The sequence below is a fragment of the Rhinolophus sinicus genome, linkage group LG11 (assembly GCF_036562045.2).
Source record: "Rhinolophus sinicus isolate RSC01 linkage group LG11, ASM3656204v1, whole genome shotgun sequence".
Taxonomy (NCBI): domain Eukaryota; kingdom Metazoa; phylum Chordata; class Mammalia; order Chiroptera; family Rhinolophidae; genus Rhinolophus; species Rhinolophus sinicus.
In genome coordinates this window covers 5,244,846-5,259,683 of record NC_133760.1, presented here as the reverse complement: position 1 = coordinate 5,259,683, position 14,838 = coordinate 5,244,846, and the positions used below count along the sequence as shown (strand labels likewise).

The 14,838-nt window shown below is 48.2% G+C and overlaps 1 protein-coding gene across 3 annotated transcripts; it reads left to right on the top strand.

Annotated features, from left to right (window-relative positions):
• Positions 1 to 8,445: 8,445 nt before the first annotated feature.
• Positions 8,446 to 13,636, top strand: NR1H2 (nuclear receptor subfamily 1 group H member 2). Of its 3 annotated transcripts, none has more exons than XM_019741474.2 (10): positions 8,446 to 8,586; positions 8,698 to 8,828; positions 9,438 to 9,500; positions 9,582 to 9,713; positions 10,005 to 10,295; positions 10,377 to 10,642; positions 10,825 to 11,004; positions 11,656 to 11,755; positions 12,543 to 12,751; positions 13,041 to 13,636. In XM_019741474.2, exons 3-10 carry the CDS (start codon positions 9,458 to 9,460, stop codon positions 13,185 to 13,187), a joined length of 1,368 nt encoding a protein of 455 aa, XP_019597033.1. In that variant the 5' UTR covers positions 8,446 to 8,586; positions 8,698 to 8,828; positions 9,438 to 9,457; the 3' UTR covers positions 13,188 to 13,636. The 3 variants fall into 3 exon arrangements, with proteins under 3 accessions (XP_019597033.1, XP_019597034.1, XP_019597032.1); XM_019741475.2 differs by having other exon boundaries at positions 8,457 to 8,598; XM_019741473.2 differs by having other exon boundaries at positions 8,461 to 8,582.
• Positions 13,637 to 14,838: the final 1,202 nt, after the last annotated feature.

Sequence of the window (14,838 nt, the reverse complement as noted above, 5' to 3'; positions counted from 1 at the left end):
ATAACACTAAGGTTGCCGGTTGGAGAATTTAAGGGTGAGCTGCACCCTCCTTCAAATCAAACAAACAAACAAACAAAAAACCACTTGAGCATTTACATCATCAACTTAATGGATTTGTACATATGGATATACCTGAGTAATTACCATCCAGATCAAAATACAGGATATTGCCAGCTCCCTAGAAGGTTCTCTGTCCCTGTCCCCAGTCAATTTCCCCTCGACTAATACCCTGACTTCCATGACCACAGCTTTGTTGTGCCTGTTCTTGAATGTCACATAAAATGGTTCACTTGAATTCCTTGGTGTGAGTTTTATCACTTAACATTATGTTTTTGCATGTCTTTAAAAATCAGAGCATATAAATTTACCTCATTCTTTTTTTCTCAAACATTTAGTTATGAAATATTTCAAACATACTGGAAAAGTGAAAGAATTTTACTATGAACACTTATATACCACCTAAATTTTACAATAACATTTTGCTATATTTGCATTATCACATTTCTAGCCATCTCTCCATCTCTTTATCCCACTGGTCCTCAACTGAGGAGCTCTTTTCTCTCCAGGGGATTTTTGGCTGTCACAACTGGGGTGGGTGCTACTGGCATCTAGTGGGTAGTAGCTAAGGAAGTTGCTAAACATCCTACTATGCACAGGACATCCCCCCACAACAGAGAATTACCTGACCCCAAATGTCAATAGTGCCAAGTTTGAGACACACTGCTCTGTCCGTTCCTCCATCCACCTCATTTTCTTGATTCCCAATTAAGTTGCAGACATGTGTCCTTCACCCCTTATACTTACATATGCCTCACTCTTTAAACAGTTGCATAGTATCCCAGAGTAGAAATGTAACACCGTATAACCCACACCCTGTGTAAATTGTTCTCTCTTTTCAATATTACAAACAACACTGGGGTAATGTCAGTATACGTATGTATTTTTCTGTGTACTTGCTCAATAATATCTGCATGTCAGTTTCTAGAACTATAATGCAACCACCAGACGTAAGTTGTGGATCTTGACACATATTGCTTAATTCCTTCCCAGAGAGCTCTTAATGAGGTAAGTTTCCAAAAGCAGGGGCACTAATAACCCTTTTCCCCACAGCCTCACCAATGCTCCATGTTATTTGATGCGTGAAAATGAAAAATACTTTTTCATTGTTGTTGAAATGTTCATTTCCCTGATTAATGCTATTGAGCATTTCTCTCTCTCTCTCTCTCTCTCTCTCTCTCTCTCTCTCTCTCTCTCTCTTTGTCACTTGTATTTTTCTTCCTTCAGGAATTTATCTTTTGTATACATAGATACAAACAAACACAAAGAACCACACACACAAACACACTTTGAGACTTAAAACTCAAATAATTCTACAAGACAAAGCAATCCTGTACCATTCCTTTTCCCATTTTTCCCCTCCCAAGAGGCAACCACTTGCGTTTCTTTTAGTTGATAATTTTGGCATTATCTCCATTTCTCTAGGGAACACATTTGTATTGCTACTTCTTGATCTATCAATTTTAGACATTATCCTCTGTCTTCCCACTATAGAAAATAAGGATTTAACTCTCTTTCCTCCCTCTTTCCACACTTCTTACACACATTCTTCCCCTTTCTTCTTTTGTATACTTATGTAATAATTTTGGTCAGATCGATACTCAGCATTTATTATCATTTCTCAACAGGGAAATGCATATTAAAATCACAATGCGATACCACTGCACTCTCACCAGAATGGCTAACATTAAAAAAACTGACAATGACAAGTGTTGGTGAGGATGTGGAGCAACTGGAACTCTGATACATTGCAGGTGGGAATATGAAATATAATGATTTTGGGAAAATGCTGGCAGAATCAACTATAGCTGAACATAGGAATTCTGCTCCTGGGTACACCCAAGAAAAATGAGTTTTTATGTCACCGAAAGCTAGGCAGAAAGATGCTTATAGAATATTATTCATGACAACCCCAAACTGGAAACAACCTGTATGTCCATTACCATGAGAATAGACATACCATGGTGTGTATTCATATGGGTTACTAGTGAGCAATAAGAAGGAATGAACTGATAATTCACAGAATAACATGAGTAACTCTCACAGACATAATGATAAGTGGAGAACACAGACACAAAAGAGTATATACTGTTGCTATGGACTGAATATTTGTGGCCTTCCGCCCCTCTCCCCATTCATATGTTGGAACCCATTCCCCAGTGTGATGGTATTTGGAGGTGGGGCCTTTGGGAGGTGATTGATCATGAAGGTGGAGCCCTCATGAATGGGATTCGTGCCCTTATAAAATTGAACCCAAAGAACCCCCTCACCCTTTCCTCTATGTAAAGACACAGTGCAGACGGCCATCTATTAACCAAGAAGCAGGCTCTCACTAGACACCTAATTGGCCAGCGCCTTGATCTTGAACTTCCAAGCTCTTCAAACCGTGAGAAGTAAACTTCCATTATTTATAAGCTGCCCAGCCTGTCATATTTCGTTATAGCAGCCCAAACAGACTAAAACACTGTATGATTCCATTCATACTAAGTTCAAGAACAAGCAAAACGAAACTATAGTTACAGAAGTTGGAATTGTGATCACCCTTTGGGTAGGGTATTAACTAGAAGGGGACACCAGGGAGTCTTCACGGGCGCGGAAGAAGTTCTGTACCTCAATCTGAGTGGTGGTTATTTGGGTGGATATATCAGTAAAAAATCACTGAGCTGTACATTTAAAATCTTGCAATTTAGGTAAGTTTTACCACCAAAAAACTTAAAAATAAATATAGAGATAGTTGCCAGAAAAAAAGTGTTTACATTATTACAACTATGTAAATGCTATTCTCATTTACAAGGATTGGAAAGACCTAGAGATAAGCAGTCTTAGGAGGGTGTACTAGTTAGCTAGTACTATGTAACAAATCACCCCAAAACTGAGTGGCTTACGACAGAAATAATCACTTGTTATTTTTTGTGGTCTCTCTGTGTTAGAAAGTTGAAAGCAGCTTGGCCATGCACTTGTGGCTCATGGGGCTGCTGATTGATGTGAGCTGAGGCTGCTGTTATCCAAAGGCTTCATTAAGGCTGGAGGATCTGCTTTCCAGATGGTTGGAGCCCCAACTCTTGAACTTCAGTTTCTTTTAAGATGCTGTAACAAGAAAGTCCCTTAGGGGGATGCCGGATGAAAGGAATCTTCAAGGATGGAGTTGCAAGGGGGGAGGGCCCAGGCAGAGGGACAGGTCTAAAACCCACAAGTTTCAGGAAGCATCCTCAGCAGCACCGTGAGGAATTGTGGGCATTCAGTAAAGGGGAATCCTAAAGGAACAAACGGTCACGGGTTGTGCAAATAATGATGCAAGAGAGAGAAGGAAGTACTGCAAGAAGGAAGTTTGGAGTAGGGAGAGAAGTGGAGGGGTTGGCCTCCTTCAGATTGTCCAAACATGGGAGAGGCAGCAGTGGATGTATCCCCCTGCAGGTGGGCTAGTAGTATCCCTGGGGTAAGCATAGAGAAGTGTCTTTCTGATTGCTTCTATTTTTTTCAGCAAAAGAAGAAATGAGAATGAAGGGCGGGGTGCTGGAGCTTTAGAGAGAGAAAGTGAGAAAATGATTTCTTAGACTGGAGAAGAAAACTGTGGATTGGTTCTGAGTGTCCACTCAAATTGTGCAGTCACACATCTGAAGTGTGTCCACTCACAAGCTCTGCTGGGTGAGAGCAGGCACAGAGAAGGTTGAGTTCATTTTAACCAGGGTTGGGGTTTTGCCAAGCAAGTATGATTGAGGGAGAAAGAGCAAGGGAGTTAATATTATGTGTGCAAGGACACAATTATCATGGTTGGCCGTAGAGTCTATGCTTCTAAAGAAGGAAGAGAGGACATGGCAGGAGGTGAAGGAAATTGAGAAAAATGGGTAGGATCAAAGAATCAGAGGTACCACTGGCATTACAGAATTGAAAGGCTTATATGATTTGGCATCATTCCCTCTCTGACTTCATTTTTTCCCTGTCCATCCTGCTCACTCCAATCTACACACATTGTCCTCCTTGCAGTTCCTGAAACACTCCAGACATGCTCCTGCCTCAGGGTCTTTGCACGGGCTGTTCTTCCTGAATGTTTTCCCTCCAGAAAACCTTACTTTCTCCCTCTCTTCCTTCAAATCTTTGCTTAAATATCACCTTCTTAGAGAAGTCTACCGTGACCACCCTATCGAAAACATGACAACTATTTCCCCCCAGAATTTCCAATCTCCTTTACCCTGATCTATTTTTTTCATAGACTCAACACTTTCTAACATTTCATTAACTATAAGATGTCATCAGTTGTAAGCCATGCGCATGTTAGAATCAGTAATACTGTGTACACCGGCAATTATTACCTTTCCCCCATTAGAATGTAATCTCCTCGAGGGCAGGGGTCTTGGTGTGTTTCATTTGCCACTGTCTCTCCAGCACCTAGGACAGTGCCTGGCATCTAGCAAATAATAAATAATTTTAATAACCCACCGTGAGCACCCATTGCTCTGGGGGATTTTCCTGACACAGCAGACGGGGAGTCAGTTTCTCTACAGTAACTCTCACTACAACTCCCACTCCTCTGTCTCAACAGTTGGAATCCTCAGTGTTGACTCCTTAGAATATCCGCACCAGATTCTGCATCATCCAGGCCCAGCCTGCAAATTCCAAAATGGCCACACGGTGGTGGTGTGGGCCTATTTTCCCAGTCAATAACCGTTCTTTCCCGACTCCCCATATAAGTTTCTTTTTCTGAGTCCTAGTTTATGACTTACTCAAACTTTATGAACCATGTTCCTAACAGATATAAATGTAAAGCTTTGTGATTATTCGCTATTTAGTATGGGGAAAATATTTTCTGATCAACCTGTTTTACATGAATTCTGATAATAGTTACATTTGTTTTTTCACAGAAATTTCAATATACACTTCCTGAAAATCTTAAAAAATTAGTATAGACGCTATGAAAATGGTTGACGCTACGCACAACGTTTTTCCATTGGCAATAATATTTGGTGAGCTTTCTTGTAACCATGAAGAACCAGTCTCTTAGTTCAACTTAATTTCCTGACATCCAACAAGTACTTTTTAAGCACCTTCTCCAGGGTAGCAATTTTTCCTGTTAATATTTCACTTTTAAACTTTACCTCCCCAGTGTCTTAAGCTGAAATCCTGGAACACATAAGGCTCTTTCAAGCCTCCCTGCTTTTGCCCCTGAGGTTCCCACTGCCCAGAATGCTGACTCCATGGGAAGAGAAGCCAAATAAATGCTTCCTGCCTGACTGCCACCTGCCCAAGGAGGCTGGGAGATGTCTTCTGAATACAATCAGCAAATGGGACCCGATCGTCACTATTTTGTCACAAAGTGGTTTGTGACCAGGTCGACTTCCACCACCAGACTAGAAGGCCCTCAACCTAAGGCTCAGGCCTGACTGTTTTTTGGGTCTCCAAACTCATTCAGCACAATCTCACGACTGGATAAAGATTACTAGATTTTTCAGTTCACCATTTTATTTAATTGCCTAGCAACCTTATAAGACAGGAACTATTGTCCCCATTTTATAGAAGGGGGAAACTGAGGTCAGAGGTTGGGGAAAGGAACAGCCCTGGTATACTCAGTGGGGCGTTGAACCTCGGTCTTGAGGCTCCAAACACCTTGGAATCAGCCCAGATGCCTTGCTTTCCCTCGCAGTGATCTATTGCTTTTGCTCTCCTTCCGTTGGCCAGAATGCAGTCAGGTGGGTTGCATGTAGCTGCAAGGGATGCTGGGAAATGTAGTCACTTGTGTCACCAAGGGAAAGGGACTGTTTTTTGTGACTGCTTAGCCAGTGTTGGACAAGTGTGGCCCACAAGACCTCATTATCTAACCGTGCTCCCTCTATGATCTTATTTAGCACTCTCCCACGACCCCTGTCCACTCTAGCCACCCTAGCTTCCTTGTTGCTTTTTAAATATGCCTAAATTATTCCTGCCTAATCTTACTGATAACATTATTAAGACTTTGCCACAATTTTGGAAAACATCACATCTCCCATGACAATGCTGTCTAAGGCATGTGAGTTCATACAACAGTCCTGTGTCAGACTGCACTGTAGCTTTCAAATTCACAGTAATTCCATATTTTGAAGTAAGAGCTGGCTGCCATATTGTGTCTTTCGTGTACCTATGTTGAAGTACACATGACTTTATTACAAGTTAGCTTTTATTTTTCATCTTTTGTATTTCAGTTGGTGAATTAAGATGCTATTTTGTTGTTGGAGACATAGTTCAGCTGTATTATCTCTGTATTTCACTTCAGAATAGTAAAAGCAGAATTACATGTTACAAATTATTTATGATTAAAAGAAATAGAATTGCTATCAGAATGCAAATTAAAACCACAATGAAATATCACTTTGCACCCACTAGAATAGCTATAATAAAAAAATGCAGATAATAACAAGTGTTGGTAAGGATGTAGAGAAGTTGAAATCCTTGCATATTGCTGGTGAGAATGTAAAATGATGTGTGCAGTCTGGCCATTCCTCAAAAAGTTAAACATGGAGTGACCATATGACCCAGCAATTCAACTCCTAGGTATATACCCAAGAGAAATGGAAACATATATCTACACAAAAATTCGTATTTGAATGTTCATAGCAACACTTCAGGCAAGAATAGAAATAACCCAAATGTCCATCAACTGATGAATTAATAAAATGTGGTCTATCCATACAATAGAATAGCATTCAGCCACAACAGAAATGAAGTACTAATACATCCTACAACGTAGATGAACCTTGAAAACATCATGCTAAGCGAAAGAAGCCAGACACTGAAGGACATATAGTCTAAGATTCCATTGATAGGAAATGTCCAGAATAGGCAAACCCATACAGACAGAAAATAGATTAATGGTTGCCTAGGACTCAATGGATGGGATAAGTGAGGGTGACTGTTAGTGGGCCTGGGGCTTCTTTTTTGGGGTGGTGACAAAAGTGTTATAAATTGTTTGTGGTGTTGGTTGCAACAATTCCATGAATATACTAAAAACTATTGAATAGTACATTTTAAATGGGTGAATTGTATGGGTATATGAACTTTATGTCAGTAAAGCTGTTACTAAAAAATAGGGTTATTAGGTGAGTTATAAATGAGAACACTGGTCTGCAATTAGGTTCAGATAACAAAACTGGATGCTTAGATATGCCAGGTAATGCTCTTCCTGAATCTTCGCACCTTTCATAAGAAATTCAAATATTTCCCCCCATTTTACAGGTAGGTAATTGAGACTGAGAGTGATGTGACTTACCCCCAAACTGTTGCAATTCATCTTTAGTCTATTTCAGCCCTTTGCACTGTTCTAATAAAGTTAAAAACAACTTGAACATCTGCAGGAATAAACATAGCTCCCACATGCTGGGTTCCTTGTTTGAGCCTGACCCAGTTCATAGTTTTTACTTCATTTAATCATAATGACAATGCAATGAATTGTTATTCCGAATTTACAGGTGAAGAAACTGAAGCATGGAGAGGGTAAATAGCTTGTCTCAACATCACACAGCGAGAAAGCAGCAGAAGCCCTGGTTCAGCCATCCCCCCACGCCCACGCCCACGTTAACCACTCATTTTTATTGGTAACATCCTCAGATGGAAATTCCACAGCTTCAAGGCCATGCCTGAATGGACAAAACAAGCTACAAAAAGCATGGATCGTATATTGTATTTTAAAACAATGTGTATATGCTCACTATAATCTGATTATCATCATCAAGACTTTGGAACAATTTCCATCTTCTACCCATTTAAGTATTCTGAGTTTTCTTTAAAAGCTCCTAGTTGGGGTGGCTGGTTAGCTCGCTTGGTTAGAGCGCAGTGCTCTTAACAAGGTTGCCAGTTCAATCCCCACTTGGGCCACTGTGAGCTGCGTCCTCCACAACCAGATTGAAACAACATGACTTGGAGCTCATGGGTCCTGGAAAAACACACTTAAACACATTTTTAAAAAAGTATTTTTAAGAGCTATCAGTTGCATCTTTTTGGTAAGGGAAGGCTATGCTTTTTTAAAAAATTCTTCCTATTACCAAGTTATTTTAAAAATATTTTATTCTGGGTCTAGGGTTGCAATTTAACTTATTTAAAACTAACAAGTAGAGCACCTCCAAAATCAGAAATCTGGTATCAAAAAAGGACAAACATGCTTTCAACCAGCCCAATGCGAAAAGGAACTATAGCTGGGGAGACTTATGCCAAATAAATCTTTTGCTGGGAGCACAGAAAAGCACATAGCGCCAAGAGGGAAAGTTTGGAATTGGCCACGATAGGGTGAATGAGTCCGGAATTCTTCCGCAGGTCCCCAAACGCGGTACGCCCGATGATAAACTTCCGGTGGGTATACGACTTCCGTGCGGGGCAGCCGACTTGGTTAGTCCTAGGCGGACCGGAAGTCCGTCACCCGTGAATCTCCGCCCCCTTCAGGAAGTGACGCACAGGGGGGTTGCCGGAAGAAGTGGCGAAGTTACTTTTGAGGGGACCCGAGCGGCGGCAGCGTGCCAGGGGATACAGAGGAGGAGGAGGAGAAGCAGAGCAAGGGGACGGAGGCAGGTGCACCCGAGTGTGAGGAGACGCGGGAGGAGCCCCGGCCCGGAGCCTCTCGGAGTTGCCCGCGCTTCTCCGCTGAGCCCCTTCTCTCCTTCTTCCCCCTCCCCTCCATAGCTCGCGTCTCCCCCGACTGTTTCCAGGGAAACGGGAGGAGACCCCGCGAGAGACTGCCCACGAGACCCCCGCGCGCAGCCATGAGCCCCGCCCCCCACTGGTGTTCGGAGAGGGGCGGGACCTGGAGCGAGGTGTGGGGGCGGAGCATGGTGGGAGGAGGTGGGGCGGGGCATAATGGGAGGAGATGGGGCGGGACCTGGAGGGGAGAGGTGCTGATGGAGCAGAGCAAAGTGATGGGGAAGCGCATTATGGGAGGAGTCAGAGTGGAATGTGGAAGGGATTGGTCGGAACCTAGATGGAAAGGATGGGGGCGGAGCATAATAGTAGGAGGTGGGGTCAAAATGAGAGCTATAATAGGTTTGCTTTCGCGTAGAGGTGGGATGTAGTGAGAGTAGGTGGGGTGAAACAGTGGAAAAGAGGAAGTAAGGGTGGAGCCAGATTGAAGCAGAAGGGGCAGTACCTTGAAAGAGCAGGTGGGCGGTATCTGGATCAGACACAACCTAAAGGAGGGGCGGGGCTTGAGGTCATGCAAAAGGTTGTTTTGGATCAGAAGTTGGGGGGGGGACCCTGTTAGAATTGGAAGCTTTTGTAGACGGGCAGGGGTTTGGGGTGAGGTCTGTATGCAGTAAGGAAGGAGCCTGAGAGAGATGGAAGAAACAGGTGACTTCTTCAAGACCTGTGGCTGACCTAACCTGAACTTCCCTAGCCCCACAGACTCTCAGTTCCACTGTATTTTGCAGGCTGCTCCGTGACCCCCACCATGTCCACCCCCACCACAAGTTCCCAGGATATCCCATTGCCAGGTGAGTGACCCCCTTCCCAGCTCAGTCCACCGCACCATCACACACTTGTCAGGAGAAACTCACTGTGCCTCCCTCTCCCAGGAAATGTCCCCCCTCAGCCCAGCGCCCCCTCTTCTAAACCCGTTGTAAAGGAGGAGCGTCCTGAGCCGTGGCCTGGGGGTCCAGATCCTGATGTCCCGGGCACTGATGGGGCTGGCTCAGCCTGCAGCGTGGGTGAGACAGGGTCCAGAGACGGGCTGGGAGTGGGTATGAGGGGCTGGGGGAGAGATCCAGGAAGGGAGAAAGATCAGAAATGAGGACCGGAGGCCCCGGTTTCTTGTTGACTTTTTTTCTCCTGTTCCTCTTTGGAGTTCACTGACATACACATCTTTCCCTCTGAATTGCTATCTCCCTGGGTCACCCTCTGTACTCTGGCTCCTTGTCTCTGATCTCTCACGGGCCTGTCTCTCTGGCTGCTGTTTCTCTCTGTGGCTGTGTCTCATGGCTTTTTTCCACCCACTCCAGTCATCCCAGACCCAGCAGAGGAGCCAGAGCGCAAGCGAAAGAAGGGCCCGGCTCCAAAGATGCTGGGCCACGAGCTGTGCCGCGTGTGCGGGGACAAGGCCTCTGGCTTCCACTACAATGTGCTCAGCTGCGAAGGCTGCAAGGGCTTCTTCCGACGCAGTGTGGTCCGAGGTGGGGCCGGACGCTACACCTGCCGTGGTGGTGGAACCTGCCAGATGGACGCCTTCATGCGACGCAAGTGCCAGCAGTGCCGGCTGCGCAAGTGCAAGGAGGCCGGGATGAGGGAGCAGTGTGAGTGTCAAGGAGGGAGCAGTTCCAGCCTGGCCTTGCCCAGCTCTCGGGCCTCTACTGAGGCCTGTGTCTCCCCAACAGGCGTCCTCTCTGAAGAACAGATCCGGAAGAAGAAGATTCGGAAGCAACAGCAACAGCAGCAGCAGCAACCCGTAGTGCCCGGGGTCAGCAGCAGCTCAGCCTCTGGGCCTGGGGCCTCCCCTGGAGGGTCCGACGGGGGTGGCCAGGGCTCTGGGGAAGGCGAGGGTGTCCAGTTAACAGCCGCTCAGGAACTAATGATCCAGCAGTTGGTGGCGGCCCAGCTACAGTGCAACAAACGCTCCTTCTCTGATCAGCCCAAAGTCACGGTACTGCCCCTTCCTCGGCCTTGAGGGGGTGATGGGCCTGGGATGGGGAGGGAATGGGGCTCCAGAGGGCAGGGGCTTGGAGAGGAGGGTCTTGTGGGGTGAAGGCTTTGCCTCAGTGTGCCTCCATAGCCTTGGGCTTATGGAAGGCGTCCTGAGAGTGATCCTGGACCCCCGTGTCCTAGCCTTGGCCCCTGGGCGCAGATCCCCAGTCCCGCGATGCCCGCCAACAGCGTTTCGCCCACTTCACGGAGCTGGCCATCATCTCAGTCCAGGAGATTGTGGACTTCGCCAAGCAGGTGCCCGGCTTCCTGCAGCTGGGCCGTGAGGACCAGATTGCGCTCCTGAAGGCATCTACCATTGAGGTAATGGCCAGGCCACCCATCCTCAGCGAGGCTCTTCTGCCCTCAAGGAACCCCAGAAATGAGCCTGAGGATGAATGCTCGTAGCACAGCGATGAGCAAGGCCTCTCTAGTCCTTGCCCTTATGGGGATGATACTCCCCGGGGGCCTGTCAAAATATTAAACAGATAATCAGAGTCTCCCATGGGCCAGAGAGAGAAAAGAAACGGGCAGAGGCTGAGAATTAGGCTGGAGGGACACAGTTTAGAGAACATGACAAAAAGGCTCTTTAGAGGAGTTGACATTTAAATAAAAGATCGGTAATAAATAAGGTTTGAATGACTAGTGTGTGTCAGGCTATACTCCAAGTGCTGGGCACATGACAGTGAACAAAACAGGCAAAAATACTGCTCCTGTGCCTTGTAACCACCTGGGGAGAGTGTCCCAAGTGGAGGGAGCTGTGTGTGCTGAAGCTGGAGGAGAGAGAGAGTGTGCTGTCCAACCTGCAGACTATAGGCTGGCATGGCTGCAAGAATGGGGGGCAGCAGGGTGAGGGATGATCCTGATGATATCAGGCCCCCCATTCAGGCCAGGAGAGGAGGGACTGCTGGCTAAAGGGCCACAGGGATTCCCTGCGCCCCTGCTTCTGCCCACCCCTCTCCCTGCTGCCTTCAGATCATGCTGCTGGAGACGGCCAGACGCTACAACCATGAGACAGAGTGCATCACTTTCCTGAAGGACTTTACCTACAGCAAGGACGACTTTCACCGCGCGGGTATGGCCCAGCAGGCTCGGGGTGGGGGCAGGACTGGCACCCCTGACAGGCCCTGCTGCCTGGGAAACCTCGGGTTGTCTCATTCCTGTCTGAGCCTTTGTTTCATCATCTCCAAAGTGGGGTGAGAGTTGAGTCAGTTTTGCAGTGAAATAAGAGCACGTTTATTGAGCACCGACTGCACGGTGGGACAAAGTGCAGGATGAGACAGGGGTCTCTGCTAGCATGTAGGACATCCTGGTAGGAATTAGGAAGAGACATTCCTCCCACAACCTGATCTCACCCAAGGGAGGCTGGATCTCAGTCCACTGTGCAGTAGACAGCCTACCCAACTGTGCAGGGCAGCTCTAATCCCTGCCCTCCAAAAGCACTTGCCTGGGGATGTGACCTGGGTGGTGGGCTTCTGCAGCCTGAGGGGTGAGAGGCATCACCTAGGAAAAGGGAGGTGGGGAGTAGCATTGGCCACTGGGGATCTGCATGTGCAAAGGCCCTGAGGTTGAGAAGAATGGGACAGTGTTAAGGAATGCAAGGAGACCCAGGCAGCTGGAGCGCAGAGATAAGGTTGAATAAATGTTTGCTGTCATTACTCATCCCCTCACTCAGGCAAGATTTATGGCACACCTACTTCATGTCAGGTACTCCGACAGGCAGTGGGAACGCAGGTGAACAGAAGTGAGGAGAACACTATAATGGCTGCTGTTTCCCTCACTCCGCTGATAGTGGGCATCGTCAGGGAGGTGGGAGCCGGTTTTGAGCTGGCGAGTTTATCGGACAGGCCGCCTACCCCCAGGCTTGCAGGTGGAGTTTATCAATCCCATCTTTGAGTTCTCACGGGCCATGCGGCGGCTGGGCCTGGATGACGCCGAGTATGCCCTCCTCATTGCCATCAACATCTTCTCGGCCGACCGTCCCAACGTGCAGGAGCCGAGCCGTGTGGAGGCCCTTCAGCAGCCCTACGTGGAGGCACTGCTCTCCTATACGCGCATCAAGAGGCCACAGGTACCTGAGCCCAGCCCCTCCTGGGGTCAGCCTGGGGCTGGCGTCTTGCTTTTGTCTGAGCCTGACTCTGTCCAACCCCCCACCCCTGCTCCCTGGCAGCACTCAGGTCTGACCGATGTCCTCTCAGTAGAGCCTGTCTTCAGGCACCTGGCCCTTCAAAAGTGCAGGGTCCCCATGCTCTGGCCAGCCGCTCCCCCCACTGGCTCTCCTGGCTCACCCCAGAGAGGGCTGACCAGCGCCTCCCAGGGCAGGGCCCAGACAACGCCCACCTCCCTCCTGTCTCCTGCAGGACCAGCTGCGCTTCCCTCGCATGCTGATGAAGCTCGTGAGCCTGCGCACGCTGAGCTCTGTGCACTCGGAGCAGGTCTTTGCCCTGCGGCTCCAGGACAAGAAGCTGCCACCTCTGCTGTCTGAGATCTGGGACGTCCATGAGTGAGGGGCCTGGCCAGTCTGCCCCACAGCCCTGCACCCTCCAATGAACGGACATGGTCACCCCTTCTTTCTCCTGGGTGGGAAGGGGCCAGACCTGGGGTCCCACCTTGTGGCTTAGAGTACAGGCCCTGGCCCCGCCAGCCCTTCACCCTCAGGATAAGCCCCAGTCAGGGTCTAGGAGGCTTCTTGCCCACCAAGTCTTCCTGGGAGGTGTGGATGGGTCACAGGTCCCAACCTTTGACCTCGCCAAGCTCTCCCAGCTGCCCTCCCTGCCCAGCTTACACCTCAAGCCCACTGCGCAATGCACCTTGAACAGAGGGAGGGGAGGGCCCATGGTACTACCCCACAGCCGAGAGACCACAGGCTCCCCTCTCCCTCTGCTCTTTTTATTTAATAAAAACTTAAGAAAAAAAAAAAGACAAAAACAGGAAAATAAAATATGAATAGAAACCCGCCCTGAGCCAGACTGAGTCCGAGATGGACAGATGGGCTGCTAGGGTCTTCACTGAAACTGGCCCCCTGGACCTGGTGCTAGGCTGGTGATATGACTGGGTGCTGTGGGGGTTCAGGGGAGGCCCCTGATGGCCTTGGGTCACCTCCCTGTACATGGTGAGCTAGATCCTGCTCATGAAAGGCAAGAAGAGGATGAGGGGATCGAGGCTTTCAGTCAGTCAACAAATATTTGCTGCAGCCACTTGTAGCCTGGGCACTTAGGACCATTTTGGGGACGCAGATGTCATTTATCCAACAAAGATGTATGAAGCACTTACGTGCCAAACACAATTTTAGGCACTGGAAGCAGTGAACAAAATAAAATCCCTCAGAGGTGGCTACCAATCAGGGCTGGCAGTTGCGGGGGATGACTGGGGACAGCATGTGACTGTGGGAACCGGAGGAGGAAGTGAGACAAAGCCTCAAAGATTGTGTTGTAGCTGGGAGCTAAACCACAAGAATCGGCCTTGGTCCCCAAGTTGAATAAGGGCACTTGCTGGGTCTGTAAGGTGAGAGGCCCTGGTGAAGTCACAGTAAGGACAGGCCTTGGAGTTCTCTTCATTCCCCTTTCCCTTGTGCCTGGCCCTGAGGGGACACACAGGTGATTCGGAAGGATGACTCTGAGGGTGAAAGGGTTGTCGTTTGGGGGGATGGGCTGGGTACTGAAAGGTATGTTTTTATTTAGGACGGGGGAGAGGGGACGGCAGAAATGAGGTAGTTGTAAGTGATCGCCCTATTCCAAGCAGTGTGTTCCAGCGCCCAACAGGTGTGCCCGCCCCATGCTGAGTGTAGTTTACAGATGGAGAAACTTTGGCCGTGAGCCTGGAGAACAGACCAGGCTGGGACCCGAGCGCCCAGCCTCTGCAGGGAAGGGCAGACGTCAAGCCGCCAGCGGAAGGACTGACACTGTTCAGGTGATCCTCTCAAAGTGTCGTCCTCCAGCAGAAGACCGAGAGGAGCGGAGGTTGCACGCGCGTGCCCGAGGATGGGAGGGCGGACCCCAGGGTTGATGCGCAAGCAGCCTGCACGTGGCCGCGACGTAGCCTCCAGGGCGGGGCGGGGCTTTGCGTTGAATACGCCAACAGGGGGCGGGGTTTGTCGGGAATTTGTCCGCCAGAGGACGAGGCCACACACCCAGTTGGGAGGGCGGGGCGTGGCCCAGC